General features: G+C 40.7%; 1 protein-coding gene across 1 annotated transcript; it reads left to right on the forward strand.

The window, feature by feature from the left end:
- The first annotated feature begins 4508 nt into the window (after positions 1-4508).
- On the forward strand, positions 4509-18954 carry LOC141500199 (zinc finger protein 300-like). Its single transcript, XM_074203187.1, has 4 exons — positions 4509-8300; positions 10513-10617; positions 11974-12166; positions 18881-18954. The coding sequence occupies exons 1-3, from the start codon at positions 8180-8182 to the stop codon at positions 12054-12056; spliced, it is 309 nt and encodes a 102-aa protein (XP_074059288.1). The 5' UTR covers positions 4509-8179; the 3' UTR covers positions 12057-12166; positions 18881-18954.
- The last annotated feature ends 937 nt before the right edge of the window (positions 18955-19891 follow it).

The following is a 19891-nucleotide window of genomic DNA, read 5'->3' on the forward strand; positions in this document are numbered from 1 at the left end:
TTTCTTGCAGTGTTAGGATTTGAACTGAAACTTGAAAGAAACCAGGAAATGGAGATGAGGAGAGAGAACATTCCAGGCATGGGAGTCAACCAGTGAAAAGGCACAGAATTGGGAGATGAAGTGACTATGAGGAATATGAAGGCCAATGTTAACTATCATAAATCAGTTTAAAGGATTTTAAAAGCCAAATGAAATTTTCTGTTTGATCCCTCTAGAGAACTGCTGGAATTTAATTTCATAGGGCAGTGGCATGGTCAGAACTATTTTTTAGGAGGATCACTTTGGCAACTGAGTGGAAGATGTACTTGAGTGGAAAGAGACTTGAATTAAAGAAACTAGCTAGAAATCTATTGCAATGGTCCAGAAGTGAGGTGATGAAATTCTGTGCTTAAATGGTGGCTGTAGCAAAGAAGATGAAGGACATACAGTTATCCCTTATATCTCTGGGGTTAAGGACATACTGCCCCCATGATTTGGCAAATCTGCATAAAATTTTTTGGTCCTCAGTACTAGAAAAGAAGTCTCAATATTTTATGGGATATTTACAGCACCTTAGTGTAATATTTTGGTTAAGCATTTGATCATAGTCTCTGTGTTTTCTACTGACCTTCACATATTAGCTGTGGTTTCTGCAAAACTCTCAAAAAATTCCCATTTAATTTCTTATACCAAAACCATGATGGGGAATGTTGAGATGATGAAGGAATAACTGAGAGATGTGAAAGTAGAAATGACAAGACTGAAAGTGACCTCAAAGTTGCGAGCTCAACTGCCCTGGACAGCAATAGAGAAGTGAATTGAATTGTTGACATATGGATGGGAACCATCTTGTTGAAGGGTATTGAACCCTTTGAGATGACATTTTGCCCTCTGAAATAAAATGTTGGATTGTCAACACAAACAGTGGGATTTTGTACTCTTTATGGTGGTGTGACTACAAAAATGTGGTCTGCTTCAGAGTACCATTTGCCTGTCTATTACCTTCTTACCTTTAATCAAATATACCTTTGATATCTCTGTAAATTATTCTCACAAAGATTTTAATATAGGAAAAGAGGCATATAGGTTAGCAGTTATTGCTATTTGATTGTGGGATTTTTTCATATTAATATCCATGCTTAAGATATGATCAGTTTAATTTTTTGTGCTATTTGGTGCTTGCCAGGTACAACATCCCTTGAACACTTCTCTAAGTATTCATGAAATATATGTGTGAAAATTGTGTGTGCTCTACAAACCTCTTTGATTTCATAATTTTGAGCACATTTACTGATGTATTTTTGATGTTCTCCCATATTTCTGCCTTTGTATTGAAGTCAGTGGGTATTAAAAGCATATATTGATTTAATTGAAGGATCTTAATGAGTTCTTTCTTGAACTTGATTACAGGCTACTCTGCCTAGAAGTGCTATTTCTGTTTTTATTTTTTATAATTTGTTTAATGTTTATTTTTATTTTATTATATATTTTATAATGTTTATATTAATTATAAATATATAATAAACTTAAAATAGATACTTATATTATCAATAATATAAATATATTGTGTTGTAGCATAAATATACATTTTATATTTTAATATTCATTTAAAAAATTTTAGTTATGAGTTACAGTATAACATTTATAATTCTCTCAGTTATACAGTTTCATGACTTTCATCATTTGCATTCAATTGTATGTAATAATCTTTGAAAGGGACAGATGTAGGAGGAGTCTAAGTTGGAGCATGGCAAAACTTGATTGGTAATAGGTCAGTGGGTCAAAGGATTTGAGTGTAGAGTTGAGTTGATTCACCAAGGCATCTTCAAGTCCTCTGAGCTTGATTATCATTCCTGACACTGTTCCCTTCCGATACATGGACCCTGTCATCTGACTTGAGAGTATACTGTAATGACCCCTGGGGATTGCTGCCCACTCTTCCTCTGTATCTTTAGGTCCAGAGGGCCTTTCTATTAATATAGAGGCAGGATTTCCCATTGTTGTTCCTCTTGTCTTCCTTCTTAAGAGCAGAGACAGATCCATTGAGCAGAGACAGATCCATTTTTTTTTTTTCTATTTTGGGCCTTTAGCCTCTCTCCCTTAGTATATAATGCTTGGCACACAGTAAATGCCAAAGACTGTTTTTTCATTCATCCATTCATTTATAAGCAAAAACAATTAGTTGGAAGTGGGAGAGAGTACTAATGATTGGGGGACCAGGGAATATTTCAGAGGAAATAACACCCGAGATGAATACTGAAGGAAGATAAAAATTGTAAGGGGTTGAGATGAGGAAGGAATGCATTCCAGGCATGGAGGATGACTACATTTGTTGTACCTGAGAAATCTTTCTCACAAGTGGGACCTCAAGAAGAAGTTCAAGGGAACCTGTGGCTCTATACTCATTTTAAAATGAAGGCACACTAGTCTCCATTGAAGTATTCGCTTTTTTGCCTAGTTGGCTTGGAAGAGGCAATTACTTCAAAGCATAGGCCTCTAATGAAATAAAATAGGTTTTCAATAGGATACTCCATAAGCCTAGGGTATATTCTCTCACAAATGTACACAAGAATGTATCCACACTCAAAGATTACATGTGGAAAGGCAACATCCTTCTAATGCTGCAATACTATTGATGTCTAGTGGTATAATTGTGCTGTTCTAACTAGACCCATTTTCTGATGGTGAGGGTCTCTGCTGAACTAATAGCTCTGATGGGCTCCTGGTCCCTGCTTATCTCCTGGTGATTACTGTGCATCTTGGGCACATTCCTCTGTGAGTCCTGAAGGTCTCAGCTGAATATAACATATAGTCTCTACTGTGTAGCCCCCTGAGACTATTCTGCTGGTGATTACTCTGGTTCCTAGTACTTGACAGACACCCAGCTTGGTTTATGGTACTTACACTGTAAATTGAACAGAAATGTCAGATACAGCTGGGACACATACAGAAACAGGTTCGTGTCCATCTCCCACATGAGTGAGCTGATCATGGGCAAAGCCCCATTTTACTCTTCAGACCACCTGAGATTATAGATTGAGTATTGTGCCCTTTACCTCTCCCATCATCACCCTAGAAAAACACCTGTCTTTAGTGGACAGAGGATATCATTGATCACAAACTGCAAAGCCAAAAAAGAAGCAGTCAACAGGCAGAAGGAGAACCAGGAAAGAACAAAGGAGAATGGAGAAAATAGCTATCCTGAAGGAGGTTTGGTTGACTTTGTCAAAAGCTGCAGGAAGGTCAAGAAATATGAGAACTAGGGTGGGGGAAAGAGACTGAGAGAAGGCCTTGAATGACAAAGTGGCAGATTGGCACAGATTTGCCATGCTATGCTAATCGCTGCAGGACTTGGAATTTGGATTTGGATTTGGATTTGGAATTAGGAAGACCCGACTAGGTTAAGACTTAAAATACTCAGTAGCTGTACGACTCTGGGTGAGACTTCCTTATCTGTGCTGTTATTTGTCCTTCAAGATGGGACTTCAAAAAGGTGATGCCATTCCAAGCACATGAATTGGATATCAGTGAGGGGGCGCTATGCTAAGTCACCAGTCTCAATGTCTCTGGGGTCATGGGCCAGGTATGGTGATGGCCCTGGATGCGAAGCAAGGAGGGTGAAGTGACTTGCCCAAAGATACACAGCAAGGAAGTGTCTGAGGCCAGATCTGAACTCCAGGGCTGGGGCGCCATTGGCTGTATGCTGTAAAATAAAGGAGTTAAACTACTTGCGGGAGGCACCCCCAACCACCCACCCAACGCTGTAGGCCGATGCTTTCTCACTGTTAAGATCATCACTAGCTTTGGAGAGCTCCGTTTGGATGCAAGTCAGTGGGAGGGAAGACTGGAGTCGGTGTCTCCACTGGAGCCCGAGCGCGGGAGGGGCGGCAGGGAGAGCTGGGCACGGCAGGGGGGTCAGTCGACCTCACTTTTTTTAAACAACCCGGCAGAGAAGACGGGAACCCGGGAGCGTGAGGGAAAGAGGAAAACAAAAATCTTAGGGAAGTCTCGCGTGGAACACTCGACTAGGTGGGGCAGAGGAGGCCCTGGAGATGCTGATCCTCCCCGCAGCCGAGAGTGGCCGCGCCGACCCTCCAGGACGGGGAACCCCAAGACCCTCGCTTCGGGTCCGAGGTCTCTGTCTCGCGGGGGGGCGTCTCGAAGTGGTGGGTGAGTCGGGGGTGGCCCAGACCGGGAGGAAGGGGGTGAACGTCGGGGGGGGGGGGGATCTCTTCGAGCGCGCGCCTGCCCCCGGGGAGGGAGGGGCGGGCCCGGAGGTGGGGCTTTGGGCTTCGGGGAGCGGCTGGAACAACAGGGGAGCGAGGTTCGGGCTGGGCAAGCGCCACGCGCGTCCCGCCCCTTCGGGTGACTCTCCGCTAGGCCTGGGGGAAGAATCCCTCCACGGAGGCCACGGAGCCTCCAAGCCCTGCTGAGCCCCGGCGGAGTCCCAGCTGAATTCCCGCAGAACTCCCCTCGCCCGGCCCCCCGCCTCCCTCCCCACCCCTAGCCACCAGTGGGCCTCCCTTGAACACCCCCCACCCCACCTGAGACGGAGTCGGAGTCGCCGACAAACTTCAGCTCTTCCAGCCATGCTGGCTAGTGCCTAGCGCCAATATGCAAATGCTTCAATGTGGCCAAATCAGTTACAATGTATCCAGCATCTCCCGCGTGTAGGCCTTGTGCTAAGACACCTGGCAGAATGGGGGGGGGGGGGCACCGGCGCCTAAGCGGCCAGAGGACCTTGTTGGCCGCGGCCCTCCAGGGAGACTTGAAAGCATTTGGGGATGCCAAGATGGCAAAGTGGGGATTCCAAGATGGTAAAGTGGAAAGCGGCACCGGTTTACCAAGGACGGCAGCGGGGCGCCCCAGGAGAGGCAAAGCTTAGGTGGCACTTGCCGGGCTCTCCTGCTAGGGGACAAGTGACATCACAGATCTTTGTAATACGAAGTTTTACAGGGTAAATGACTTAGAGTGGATGGTAAATTATCTGACCCACATTTTAGAGGCTGGAAGCACCTTCTAACTTCTAAAGAGGCCCCTTTGAAAAAGGCTGTGTGTCTCTAGATTCTGGTTCTCTGGGTTCATATGTTCTCAAAAATCTTAGCTTGTGAGTGCATACTGATGTGTTTGGGCTTACTAATCAGCTAGAGGACATAATTGGTTTGAGTCAAAGGCATTTATTGAAATAGCATAATTAGAAAAGTATCAATGAAACATTGGAACCCATACATTTGAGGCAAATTCAAGTACACTATCAATGGAGACATAGGATAATATTAGTAATGTATGGGCATAATGTATATATGTATATATATATATATGCACACACACACACACACACACACACATATATACTATATATATGTATATAAATATGTGGAGGTATGGTGCCTCTGTTGCTAATGTTCTCGTAAAGTCTCCAGTGCATTGTGTTGTTTCACAGATAAGTTTCTTCTCTAGATTCAGCCTATCCCATGCCCTTCCAAATTCAAACCTGCTTTTTTATCCTTAACTTGATGATTTCTGTCTGTGATACTACCATTTATTCTCCCCAACCTCCTATGTTCAAAACAACAAGGTTATCTTGGAATCTTCTTTCTCCCTCACATTCATTTAATTGTCAAATTCTGCCTTCCATCTTGGCTATATCTATTATGTTCCCTTCTCTCTATCCCAGTTGCAAGATCTCATTATCACTTGCCCAGACTTTTATAAATCATAAGGTGTTATATATACTGTGATATTTTAATGGATCACATTGAAAAAAGATTTACCATCACCTGGCACATATCACAACCTAACCATACTTTCTCATCCTTTATGATTCTTATCTAGGTACAGAGCTATAAAAAATGTGACTTTGTCACTTATTGTTTTAATGACTGTAAGGTAGGGAATTATTCTACTTAACGCCGGAATGCTGGAACAGAAGCAATCAGACTTTTGTCTAATTTTTGTCTAATTGTTCCAGACCTATTGTGGTCTTAATTCCTTGAGGAGGAAGTTCTTGGTTGGTTTCTTTCCTCTTAGAGACCTAGACCCAAAAACCTTTTTTTGTAGCCTATACCAGGTCTAGGGAATGACAAAATGTGTTTGTGTGTGTGTGTGTGTGTGTGTGTGTGTGTGTGTGTAGAGTGTAATATCAGCAAAGAGACAGATTACAGTTTAATAGAAAGAAGAACTTTCTAATAGTTACAACTCTTCCCAAATGGAGAAGGCTGTCCTCAGAGGGATGAAAGTTGTTATATATGGAGAGCATAAGATCAGACCTTGAACTAGAACCCCTCATTTTGCAGATGAAGTTGGAGGCTAAACGATTTGATCAAGTTCACATGGCAATAAGAGCAGATAGAAGCTGATGACCACTTGGGAATTATAGATTTAGAGCTGGAAGATATGACCATGGAGTCATCTACTTAAGAGGAAAATCAAATATTCTGCCTCCTTGACCTGACTCTGACCTCAGTATATACCATGATGCTTTCTGGATTGTAAGAGAAATTTTTATTCCACTACGAGTTGAGCTACATTCACCTTGCCAAGTTTTCTTCTTGTTTTGTAATTCTATAGTTATTCTTACACTAGCCTTCTAACAATTACAGGCCTAGAGACTTTAGAAAGTCATGGAATAACAAAGCTATATGGGACTTTATAGATTATTTGGTTGATAATTGATTATTTTGTTACTTTACAGAAGTAAAAGAGAAGGGTAGTACCTTTTTTATGGTCACAAAGTAAGTTAGTCTTAAAGCTGACACAGAATCTAGATATCCCACCCCAAAGAATATATTCCACAGCCCTATTTGAGTATGTCCTTAGAAATAGGACTCATAAGATTACTGAAATGAGAAGAAATTCCATTGCTTCCTAACTACTGCAAGTTGTTACTAGTTACACTTTTCTGGGGAAAGGACCTTTGCTGTTGACACTGATGATCTTGATATAGCTTCTTTATTGAGCTTTGAAAGATAAGTGCTTTAGGAACAGACCTTCACAAACTTGCTATAGTGAGGCCTGAGTCTGCTAATAAATTCAATACAAGAAGTATTCATTAAGCATCTACACTCTGCCAGTCACTGTTCTAGGCACAGGGAGTAAAAAGACAAAAATAAAACAGCTTGCATTTTATTGAGGAGAATAATATGTATGCAAAAAATTAAATATAACATATGTAATTTACAAGAGAGAACATTATCAATGAATAGATTTCCTGTAGGATATGGCTCTCAAGACAAATGTAAAGGAAGTTTAGGATCCTTTGAGGTAGAACTGGGATTTTCCCAACTATCTAATAGTCCCCTTTTTGCCTTAAGAACAGCCAGCCTCCCTGGTTCCATGGCTTTCTTTGTGGGGCTATGACCCTCAGTAGCATTTTTGAAGCATCAAAAGATGTTATGGCTCACAGATGGGAGTAGAGTGGTTGAAGAAAGCTTTCTGGAGACAATGAATGTTAAAAATAGATTTATAAGGAGCTAATAAAGTGGTGTCAACAGTGAGGAAAGAACTTTTCATATTGAGAGGCTGCAAATTTGAGATCTGTATTGGTCTCCCCAAAATTAATCTTTCCCCCTTAATCTTTCTAGGTTCCTGCCAGTTATACCACAGAAAGGCCAGGAAATTTGATAATGGAGGTTGAATGCCTGTCAGTTAGACTCCAGATGAGGAATCTTTTGTCTAATTGTTCCAGACCCAATGTGGTCTTAATTCCTCAAGGAGGAGCTTCTTGGTTGGTTTCTTTCCTCTTAGAGACCTAGACCCAAATTCCCTTTTTTCGGGGGTACCTATACCAGGTCTAGGGAATGACAACATATACATGTCTGTGTGTGTGTGTGTGTGTGTGTGTGTGTGTGTGTGTGTGTGTGTAGAATATAATATCCCTCTTTTTAATCATTATAGCTAGGATGAGGGATTTTGCTTATTTTTGAATTTGGAAAATATTTTTGAAAGTCCTAATCCCTCCCAAAGTGTGACTATCCTTACTCTATTGACCCCAGCCCTCCTGCTGAGAAAAGGATTAACATATTCTTTTTTTTCTTTTCTGAGTTAACATGCATAAATTGGACTCTATCCACATTCTTAAATATACCTAAATGGCTTCACAGACTCAGTTTTACCACTTTCCTTTCCTGTCCTCTCACCTTTGGTCAGAGAATTAGAACTGTGCTGGAACTTCAACAAGGACATATTATTTCAGGAACCCATGATATTTGAGGCCATAGCTATATACCTCATCCGAGGTGAGTGGAACTACCCAGACCCTGCTCAGAAGAGCCTCTACAGGGATGTAATGCTGGAGAATTATGAGAACATGGTCTCTCTCGGTAAGTTCTGTTATCTGGCTCTCAGTTCTAAGATTCTTCACTTCCTGTTTGGTAAATGTGATTCAGTGGACAGCACTGGCCTTGCAGTCAAGAGGATGGGAATTTGAATGCAACCTCAGAAATTTGACTTTTATTAACTGTAACTTTGGGCAAGTCACTTAACCCTGATTTGCTGCACATCTAGGGCCATCTCCTGATTCATATCTGGTCACTGGACCCAGATAGCTCTGGAGGAGAAAGTGAGACCAGCGGATTTGTACATCATCCCTCTTACTCAAATCTAATTCATGTGCATCACCTCCTTGATATCATGCTCTTCTTCAAAAATGGAGGACAAACATTATTATTATTATAACAGTGGGGTCTGATTGGCTATTTCTGGTTGTTTAAAAGGTTTAGGAATCAGAAATCATTAGTCTTGTTGAGACTCAAACATAAGATGTTTTTGTTCTTTTTTCTCATTCCACAAGGCTGATCTGCTGAAAACTAAAAATAGGCAACTTCCTTAATGATCCCTGGAATTATAATTTCTTCTTCTTCGAGTTTTCTATAAGAAACTTGACTTTTCTACCTTAATCTTAGAATTCTTTTCGGTGTCCATTGGAAATGTTGCAGGCACCAGCATCTATCCAGTCACCTTAGAGAAATCCTTGACTTCTCTCCTCCTTATACCTCATATCCGGTCAGCACCAAGTCTTGCTGCCCTGAATCTCTAGGAGGACCTTTCCCCAGGTCCATGTGCCCTTCAGCTCCATGATCCCTCTTCTCATTTCCTGTTCTGAACATATTTGATTACCTCTCACCTAGGCCCTTTGAAGTTCTGAGAGGCAGTGAGATATAGTGTAGTTAGAACTAGGTTCCAGTCCTGCCTTTCATTCTCAATAGCTGAGTGAGCATGGTCTAGTCACTTAGCCCCTCTGAACCTTGGTTTCATCATCTGTGAAATGGATATAAAACCTGTAGCATTTACTTTATAGAATGATCAAATGTGACCATGTCTGAATCATGCTTTGTAGACTTCAAAATATACCATCAGCTATTATTACATAAATATCAGATACTATTGTTGCTCTACTTTCTTTCCCTCTTCCTAGCCTTCTTGGACTTGCCTGTCTTAGATGCCATCACATGACATTGCTCTGGTTTGCTTCTAGTACTCTTTCCTTGAGGACAAAGACTGTTTTATTTTTGTCTTTGTCTCCTGGACCCAGCACCGTATTTGGAATGTGGTAAGGCACTTTATAAATACTGACGGGTTTAAAGATACAATTTTCACTTGATTTTTGTAATTTTCTTCTTTTCTCTTTTCACTTCAAAACCACCTTGTTCACTTCTCCATCTAATTGCTCTCCCTCCAGCCTTTTTCTTCTCTAATCCATCCTTCACACAACTTCCAAATTGATCTTCCTAACACAGCATTGTGGTCCTCTGCTCCAGTAACTCCCTATTATCCAAGATACAATATCTCTCTTTGACCTTTTAAAGCCTTTTATAAGATGACTTCAGTCTGGTCTTCCAGGTTTATTTATTATGGTTTTCCAGGGAGAGTGGTCTATTGGTCAGTTTTCTGTACTTGTCATTCCATCTCTTTACTTTTGCATAGTCTGTACTCTGTGCTTCCATGGCTAGAATGCATTCATGTCCTTCCAACTTCAATATTGTAGAATCCATCCTCAGGGCTCATCTTAGGACTCACTTCTTGCAGGATGCTAATCATGATCCTCCCCAGTTTTTCAGACCTCTCTATCCATCCCCATTACTTCATATCTGATTTATATGTATGTTATGTGCATATATGTTCCCTATTCCAATAGAATATAAACTCCTTGAGGTCAGTGACTTCTTTGTTTTTGTCTTTGTATCTTCAGCACCTAGCATGGTTTTTAACACACCTTAATAAATGCTTGCTGAATTGGCTGTACCCAGAGGTGGGAATTTCCTGTTCTCTTAATAGGAGGAGAACACATAAAACTATTGGTTTTCTGTGACATGACTTCCCTTCTCTTCCTTCCTTTGTTCTCCAAGGCTTCCCACATACAAGTATAGTCCTTAGAGGACTTGCAGCATATTCCTAAAGCCTTAGTGAACTTTCTCTACATCTCTATTCATAGTTTCTTCCCTGTCTGTTCTCTTACAGATCAAAAGTCTGTCAGGACTAGCTGGGAGCATCTCTGTGTTCAGGACAAACTATTATTTCCTTCCCTATGAACAGGATTTCCAGTATCTAAACTTGATGCAATCTCTCAGCTGGAGCAAGGGGAAGAGCCACGAGTTGTGCAAACACAGGAGAAAGTGACCTTGAAAGGAGATTGTTCAGGTAAGTGTGTGAGAATAATTGCTTCATTTGGTTATTGAACAGGCCTTTCTTTTTTTTCCCATTATTTTTTTATTTAATATTTATTCTCATTTCGTACAAATAATTTTTTTACATTAATAAAATATTCTTGTTTAAGAGTAAATGAAATACCCTCTCCCCCCATAAATATAGATTTGCTTGAGCGATAAAGTAAAGGGGAGAGAAAAAAATTAAAATAAAAAAAATAATAGTAATAATTGTAGGTATGGCCAGGTGGTGCAATGGACGGAGCACCAGTCCTGGAGCCATGAGCACCTGAGCCCACATCTGGCCCCATACACCCAACAATCACCCAGCCGTGTGAAATGCAAGCCACCCGAACCCCACTTCCCTGCAAAAACCAAAAAAAAGACCCAAAATAAAATAAAATAGTAATAATAGTAGGGGTGGCTGGGTGGAGGACAGAGCATTAGCCCTTGAGCCAGTAGCACCCGAGTCCAAATCTGGCCTCAGACACCTAACGATCACCCTGCTATGCTGCCCCAGAAAGGCCACCCAGCCCCATTTGCCCTGCACCCCTCCAAATAATAATAATAAAAAATGTGCTTGAGTCTTTTTTTCCAACACCAACAACTCTGTCATGGGTGGATCACATTCTTTATGATAAGTCCATGGCAAAAGTTACTTCCATATTTTTCCACCGTTGCCATTGCTGATCGCAACTACCACTTTTTGTATTTCTTCACTACCATGTACTATATTTTCTCTCTCCATTCACTCTGACTCTGCTGTAGAGTAGCTGAGTGGCACAGCGGACAGATCCCCAGCTCTGGGGCCAAGAGGCCCTGAGCCCCCATACCACCCCTTAGGCCCAGCATCCACCTGGCCCTATGGTCCAGGACAGGCCATCCAATCCCAGCCCCTTGCAAGAAGTAAAAAAGAAAATGTGTTATATCTGACCACTCTCCCCCCATGGTCCATCCTCCCCTCCATCACACACACCCCCCTTCCCCCTGTCCCCCCCCTTCTTACTCCAGATGTCTATACCCCATTGAATATATATGCTGTTTCCTCTCCTAACCACCTGTGATGAGAGTGAAGATTCCTTCATTCCCCCTTGCCTTCCCCCTCCCATATCACTGTAATAACTCATTGTAATAAAGAAGAATCTTATTATATGAAATATCTTGGCCTATTTCCCCTCTCCTTTTTCTTTCTCCCATTACATTTCCCTTTTTTCTATTGACTCCATTTTTACACCATATTTTATCTTCAAATTCAGCTTTCTCCTGTGCTTCAACTATAAAAGCTCCCTCTACCTGCTCTATTAACTGAGAAGGTTCATATGAGTATTATCAGTGTCATTTTTCTATACAGGAATACATGAAGTTCATCATCAAGTTCCTCATATTTTCCCCTTCTCCTCCAATCTCCATGCTTCACCTGAGTCCTGTATCTGAAGATCAAACCTTCTGTTCAGCTCTGGCCATTCCAACAGGAACATTTGAAATTCCCCTGGTTCATTGAAAGTCCATCTTTTTCCCTGGAAGAGGATATTCAGCCTTGCTGGGTAGTTCATTCTTGGCTGCATTCTAAGCTCTTTTGCCTTCCAGCATGTTATATTCTAAGCCCTACGAGCTTCCAATGTAGTTGCTGCTAAGTCCTGTGTGATCCTGACCGCAGCTCCACGATATTTGAACTGTGTCCTTCTGGCTGCTTGTAATATTTTCTCTTTGACTTGGGAGTTCTGGAATTTGGCTATAATATTCCTAGGGGTTGGTTTTTTGGGATCTCTTTCTCTGGGGGATCAGTGGATTCTCTCCATTTCTATTTTGCCCTCTGCTTCTAGAATATCAGGGCAATTTTCCTGTAGTAATTCTTTGAAAATGATGTCAAGGCTCTTTTCCTGATCATGACTTTCAGGTATTCCAGTAATTTTTAAATTATCTTTCCTAAGTCTGTTTTCCATATCAGTTGTTTTTTTAATGAAATATTTCACATTTTCTTCCAATTTTTCATTTTTTTTGGTTGTGAATTATTGATTCCTGATTTCTAGTGAATTCATCAATCTCCCTGAATTCTATTCTTTGTCTGAAGGATTTGTTCTCCTCAGAGAGTTTTCTTATCTCTTTTTCCATCTGGTCAATTTTTCTTCTTAAAACATTCTTCTCCTCAATAACTTTTTGAACTGTTTTATCCATTTGACCTAAGCTGGTTTTTAGCATGCTATTTTCTTCAGCATTTTTTTGGATTTCCTTGACTAGGCTGCTGACTTCATTTTCATGTGTTTCCTGCATCTCTCTCCTTTCTTTTCCCAGTTTTTCTTCTAACTCCCTCATTTGATTTTCAAAGTCTTTTGTGAGCTCTGTCATAGCCTGAGCCCAATTTCTGTTTTTCTTGGAGTCTTTAGATGCAGGAGCTTGTGCTTCCTCATCTTCAGACTGAGTATTTTGATCCTTCTTGGGCTCATATGCAAAATATTTCTCAATGGTGTTCCTCTTTTTTCTCTGCTTGCTCATTTTCCCAACCTAAGCCTGTTTTTGGGGGTGCTTCCTGAGCTTTTGGGACACTCCCACAAGGGTCTCAGTGTGTGAGTCTCTGTGCTCCCTCCTGGTCTGTGAGTGACCATATATGCCCCTCCTCTGCCACGGGGCTGAAGTGGGGGGTGGCCCTGCTGTTCTATGGTGGGGCCTAGACTGCGATCAGGATCTGAATGTGGTCAGAGCCCCAGAGTCCTGTTCCAGGGACAGAGCTCAGCAGTCTCTCTCTCTTCACTCCCCTCCCTAGGTTCAATGGGCTCATTCTCTGGGGCTCTGCCTGCTTCTGTTTCCTGGAACTGGGCTGGCCACACTGCTCTCTGTGTGATCTGAGGTCTGGGCTTCATGTGCTCACTCTGGCAGAGGTCCCCCCCCCCAACCGTTGTTCCCCCAATTTGTGCCTGGTGCTTCCCAGGGTGTACCTCCGGAAACTCCCCCGTAGCTGTGAGCTGCGGCTCCCAGCACCCTAGGGCTGCCTCCGGGAGGCTGAAGTTCTTTCAGTCTGGCAGGCCACCCCTCTAGCAGGCAACCCCTCCAACCCTGGGGGGCAAGAGCCTCCAGGCCTTTCTGATATGCTTAGCATGATATTAGCCATGATTATTGAATTAGATTTACTTTAATTAGTAGAGACAGATTCTGCTTCAAAGGAGGTCATTCTGATTGAGGAAATAGAACAGGAAAAATGAACTCTTCAGAGAACAAATGATGACGATGTATAGAGGCCCACCAGTCCTGCCTGTGTCTATAGGGGCTGAGGAGGTAAATTCAGCCTTAGAATGATTAGAGCAAAGGAGGCATAGGCAGGTTCCTTGGAGAGGATTTGATGTCAATTCAAAGTCAAAGGATTATAAGATTGAAGAGTTGGGAATGACTTTAGAAGTCATCTTGGCCAATTCCTTAATTTTACAGGAATTGAGATTAGGTGAGAGGTTCTATGTCATTTATGTATGTCATGTTCCTCAGGATAATATAACCTCAGTAGGGCTGGATTCTGTTTAATTTTTATTTTTGTAACCAAGTGTCTGGCCTATAGGTACAGGGTCTGCATTTGTGGTTTCACTGATGCAAGGAACCTCAGAATGAGTAATTGCTTCTACCAGTGCAGATAAACACTTTCTCTCTAACTTACAGTCTTGCCTAATGTGCTGAAAAGCAAGAGCTTAATAAATGTTGACTTGAATTATGTTATTTACTCTTCCATGGCATACTTTCTGGGCTTCCCACTTTTAACATACTTACATCCTTTGTTGGATTGCCATATTATAGGTCTTTTTTAGCTCTGACAGCTGATCTTGATATTCATTGGTCTACATGACCCTTAAGTCTCTTAGCCCCTCTGATTCTTAGTTTCCCCATAATGCAAAATGGGGATATTAAATAACAATGGGGATAAATAAGTAATAATAATAATATGTGGATAATAAATAATAATACAACTTACCTCATAGTCTTGTGGGAAAAGGGCTATGTAAATCTTAAAATGCTCAGTATATATGAGTTATTAGTATGATTAGACCTTCATAAGATGGTGATGTCAGATCATATCCTGGCATCCCAGTGGTGATTGGTTTTTTAGTAATGACGAACCAGATAATCCACATTACCCTTAGCCAACCCCAGGTACCATTTGAAAGCTTATCTGAGAATCTTCACAGCAATCTTATTTTGAAGGCTTCTCTGTTGAGGTGCTAGATATTTATAAGTATATTTTATACATATATATATATATATTTACATCTATTTATATCTAATTCTTAGATATCCAAACATACCTACTGGTACATCTCACCCACTGCTTTCTTAACTCTGAATTCTTGTCAACACAAAAACACTACCTATGTGAGTTTATAAGACAAACAGTTTAACCTCTTTGAGCTGTAGTTTCCTAATCTTTAAAATGAAGGGATTGGAGTAGATGTATCCTCAGATCCCTTCCAGCTTTAGGACCTACGATCCTGGGATTATCCTCTCTTTCTTCACATTTGCCTTTTCACTTTGTGTTTCTCATTAAAGATTGTGCACTGTGGAGTATACCATACTCATTAATTTTAAACTATATCTACTTGGAAAAAATAATATTAATAACACTCAATAATTTTATGACCCAGAGTGAATCTGAGATGTGAATCTACTCCTCTGAGGGGCAGGAAGAAGGGACAGTGCAGTAGAACTAGCATCAGAGGAGAAAGTAAAGGGCAGGCCACTAAACAGGAGATAGTGGCATCTCATCCAGCCTTGGTTTTGCTTAACCTGCTTCATGCTCTACTACAAAGGACCCAGCCATAAAACCAATCCTTAAGCTTAAATTACAGATCCAAGTTACTGGCTTCCATATCTGCTGTGTTTTATGGGCATCTGAAGATTCTTAAGGTAGACTGTTTTTGACCATGGGTGAATTTTGCTTTAATCATTGATTTTAGAATCTGATACCTGAGTCAAAAATAACATCCCATATAATAACTTTGTGATTTGTATGACCTTATGTTTTCCTCAGGATGACTTAAAATCAGTTTTAGCCTTAGAAGAGCCCATAGCAACCATCTGACCCAGACTTTTCATTTTACTGATGATTTCCTATTGATCTTGGTATCCCCAAGATCAATCCCTGTTCCTGGTACATAGTAGATACTTGTTAAACTATTGTTTGTTCAGTCATTCAGTGACTTGGGCCCTGGTCTTGTCTGAATCAACTCTCATTCAAGACCCTCTTCACTATTGCCTTTAGTCCTGTGGAATTACTGAACTAGTCCTGGACAAGTAAATCTTGCTCCCATAAGGATTTTGACCAAGTTAGGAAACCTGGGGTTGAATCTTGTCTCCCACATTTACTGTCTGTTTGACCATGGACAAATTACTCAACCTCCCAGAGCTTCAATTTCCTCATCTTCAAAATGAATCTAGCAATATTTGCACTGCCTACTTCACAGGATTGGCAGAAAGAAAATGGTTTGCAAACCTTAAAGCACTAGAGAAAAATGAGTTATTATTCCTAGATTGAGAAAGAAATGTGGCATAATAGGTATATAAATCCAGCCCCTGAATCCAGCTTCTGATATAACTTGGATATGAGTAAGGACAAGTCACTAAGACATTACAAAAGAATAGCTGATATGCAGATTCCATACTATGGGGTTCATTTTAGCAAATGATAAAGTCAAAGGTCTGGGCAAAAAATAATTCTTAGGTAACTGCTCACCTGTCTGGCAGCTGACCCAGCCTTCCTTTATATGTTCATCTCATCCCTCTTGGCTTAGTGAAATAGTGTGATAGAGAGTGCTGGGGCTGGTTTGCTATTGGTTTTGTTAGTGTAGAATTTCTACCTCTAGCAATTTCTGGAAACTTCTATCTAGTGATATATTTACTCTGTTACTCTAACCAACTGATTCTCCAACTATTTGATCTCAGAATCCCTTCAGAATCTGAAAAATTATTGAGGACTCTATCCCCAAAAGAGCTTTTATTTTTGTGGGTTACATATTTACCTATATTTACTGTATTACATATTAAAATGTCTTAAATATAAGTATGAAAATATTTTTACTTTGAGGATACCCTGAAAAAATATTCAGAAACCTCAAGATTCTCTGGACCAAACCTCAAGAATTATTGCTCTCTATACATTCTGTCATATTAGAGAATCTATCCCTATACCTTCTATACATGTAGACCTGGTAGCTTGAGTTTTCTTTAACTGAGCCTCTGAGAGACCCACTAAATGTGATCTTTTGTTTTGTTTTGTGTTTGCAAGGAAGTGGGGTTAAAGTGACTTGCTCAAGGTCATACAGCTAGGTAATTATTAAGTGTCTGAGGCCGGATTTTAACTAAGGTCAAATAATGGAGAGAAACTTATTTATGTAATGAATGTGGAAAATCTTTCCATCAGGACTCTCAACTTCTATTTCATCAGAGAACCCACAATGGTGAGAAACCCTTTCAGTGTAACATATATGGGAAAAACTTCATTGCTCGTGCATCTCTTATTCAGCACCAGAGAATTCAAACTGAAGAGAAGCCCTATGAGTGTAATGAATGTGAGAAAGCCTTCCATATATGCTCAGAATTTATTTGGCATCAAAGGGTACATAATGGAGAAAAACCATATGTATGTAATCAATGTGAAAAATCCTTCAGCATCCACTCTTGCTTTATCTAACACCAGAGAATTCACACAGGTGAGAAACCTTATGAATGCAATGAATGTGAGGAAACATTATGAGTGTAAAGAATGAAGGAAATCTTTTTGTCACAGAATATCCCTCATTCAACATCAGAGAGTTTACATTGGAGAGAGACCCTATGAAAAAGCTGTTGCTTCATGACTTAGCCACTTCTCAAGAAGTAACCTGTCCAATTTATGTCCTCTGTTAGGATATGGGGAAGATTGCATCAATATGTGACTTAACTCCTGAGACATGTACCTTCCTCCCTGAAATAAAGAGGCTGCATTCACTGTGCAACTCTGAGAGACTAAATCAGACATTTCTATACCTTTGTATAGTCAGAGACTGATTTGTGTTCAACACTTTATAATGACTCCTTGAAGTTGAGGAACTTCAGTGGTGACTTTCAGAGGAAGCAGCTCTGGTGTCCAGAGACCCTACAGCTCTCATCTTTAGAAAATGATTGGTGCCTCTCAGTCCTATTTTATCTTTTTTTTACCTTGATGCTTTTGGAATGACTTTCTGCTCACTGTACTTTGTTGCACAACAGGAGTAGAGGCTTCCATCTGGGCTCACCTTAGTGCAGCTGAATGGTCCTTTCCCAAAGACTTATTAAAATTTATAAATCTTCCCCATTTGTTATTAGAGGTTTCCCACTCACTAGCTTTTTTGTATTTACATATCCCTTTGGCAATTTTGAATTACTTTATGTTTTTCAGGACCTGGGATTTTGTCTTAATGATATATTTCATGCTCCCAGGGTCCAACACCAAGTTCTGCTTGTGGGAAAGATAGACATTATAGATCCCTGATTTCATTGTTTGGTAGAGGGAGTTCCTGGAAGGTAGGTGGATAGAGCACTGGCCTTAAAGTCAGGAGGATGGGAATTCAAATCCAGCCTCAGACACTTGACTGTTACTGGCTGTGTAACCTTAAGCAAGTAACTTCACCCTGATTGACTCGAGTCTAGGGCCATCTCTAGTCATCCTGATTCATAATGGGCCACTGAACCCAGATGGCTTTGGAGGAGAAAATGAGGCTGGTGACTTAGCACAGCAGCCCCCTCATTCAGATCCAGTTCACATGCTTGTCATGACATCACCTTCCTGATATCTTGGTCTTCTTTGAAAATGAAGGACAAAACATTATTAGAAGCCAGGAATACAGGTCAGTCCCATCTTGTCCAGAACACTGAAATGTGAATGGACTTACACTGACACAGATAGTCAAAGGCAGAACTTGAACCAAGGTATCCTGGTTCCCTGCTAGATTTCTATTCTTACCATGACTGCTTCTGAACAGTGGGAGTAGTGGTGAAAACATTGGGGCTGAAGTCAGAAGACCTGGGCTTCAGTCCCTGTTCTGACTAATAATGTGACTGACCATGAGCAAATCACTTAAATGTCCTTAGATAATTGTAGATGAATTTATGTTAAATAGTTCTTCTTATATAATACAAATACCTCTTAAAACTATGTTTCATTTTCTACTTAGTGGGATTGAATAATCAGGTGATCTTCAAAAGCCCAATGGAGTTGTTTTCAATTAAAAAAAAATTTATGAAATCCCTGTTGTATTTATTCACAGAAACTGTGCTAAGCTGGGGAAGATTGAAAATTTATCTATGACCAGGTCCTTGAGGATCCTTCAGTCTAATGTGGTATGTATAATTATATATAAATGCATAATTAATATGCCTTAGTATGTGAAGTCTGGGGGTGGGGAGAGGTAGAGGGTTGAATTCATCTAGCGATGGGGATGGGGGTGGAGAAGATTCTAGGAATTAAAAGTGTCTATGAGAAAAAACTCAGGCAGGAGAGCAAGGATTCTGTTAAGGAGAAAGGAAAATAACCTAACATGAAGAATAGAGTATATCAATGAGAATAATGAGATAATACTGAAAAGTGAAAATCACACAAACATGAAGGATTTTAAATGACAGGCAAAGAAGTTTAAAGTTGCTATGTGCAGATCAGAAGCCTTGGAAGGGTTTTGAATAAAGGAGTGACTTGACAAGGTGTCATCTTTTCTTGTGCCTCAGGAAAAGTATTCTGGCAGCAGTATGAAGTAGAGAGAGATATTAGAAGCTGGAAAACTATTAGGTCAATAAAGTGATCCTGAGTATTAGTAATAAGGACTGCTATGGTAATGGAGAAAAGGGCTTGTATGATAGAGTAATATCTACCAGGCTTCCTCCTCCTCTGCCCCCTTCCCCCCATATATACACATGAGTCAGGCCTATGCCTCTCATGAACTTCTTTTTTTTTTTTTTTTTTTTTTTTTTGGTTTTCGCAAGGCAAATGGGGTTAAGTGGCTTGCCCAAGGCCACACGGCTAGGTAATTATTAAAGTGTCTGAGGTTTGATTTGAACCCAGGCACTCCTGACTCCAAGGCCGGTGCTCTATCCACCGCGCCACCTAGCCACCCCTCTCATGAACTTCTAATATTGATTGGTTTTTCCTAAAAGATGAAATAACTGTCACTGGGCCCTTACTGATTCCTGCCTCCTTTGATAGCTTCCTTGGTACCCTCTGGCTATATTGATGTGGCTTCCTGGTCACCTGTTATGATGACTCAGACTGGATCTACCTCATTGTA

The sequence above is a fragment of the Macrotis lagotis genome, chromosome X, assembly GCF_037893015.1.
Source record: "Macrotis lagotis isolate mMagLag1 chromosome X, bilby.v1.9.chrom.fasta, whole genome shotgun sequence".
Taxonomy (NCBI): domain Eukaryota; kingdom Metazoa; phylum Chordata; class Mammalia; order Peramelemorphia; family Peramelidae; genus Macrotis; species Macrotis lagotis.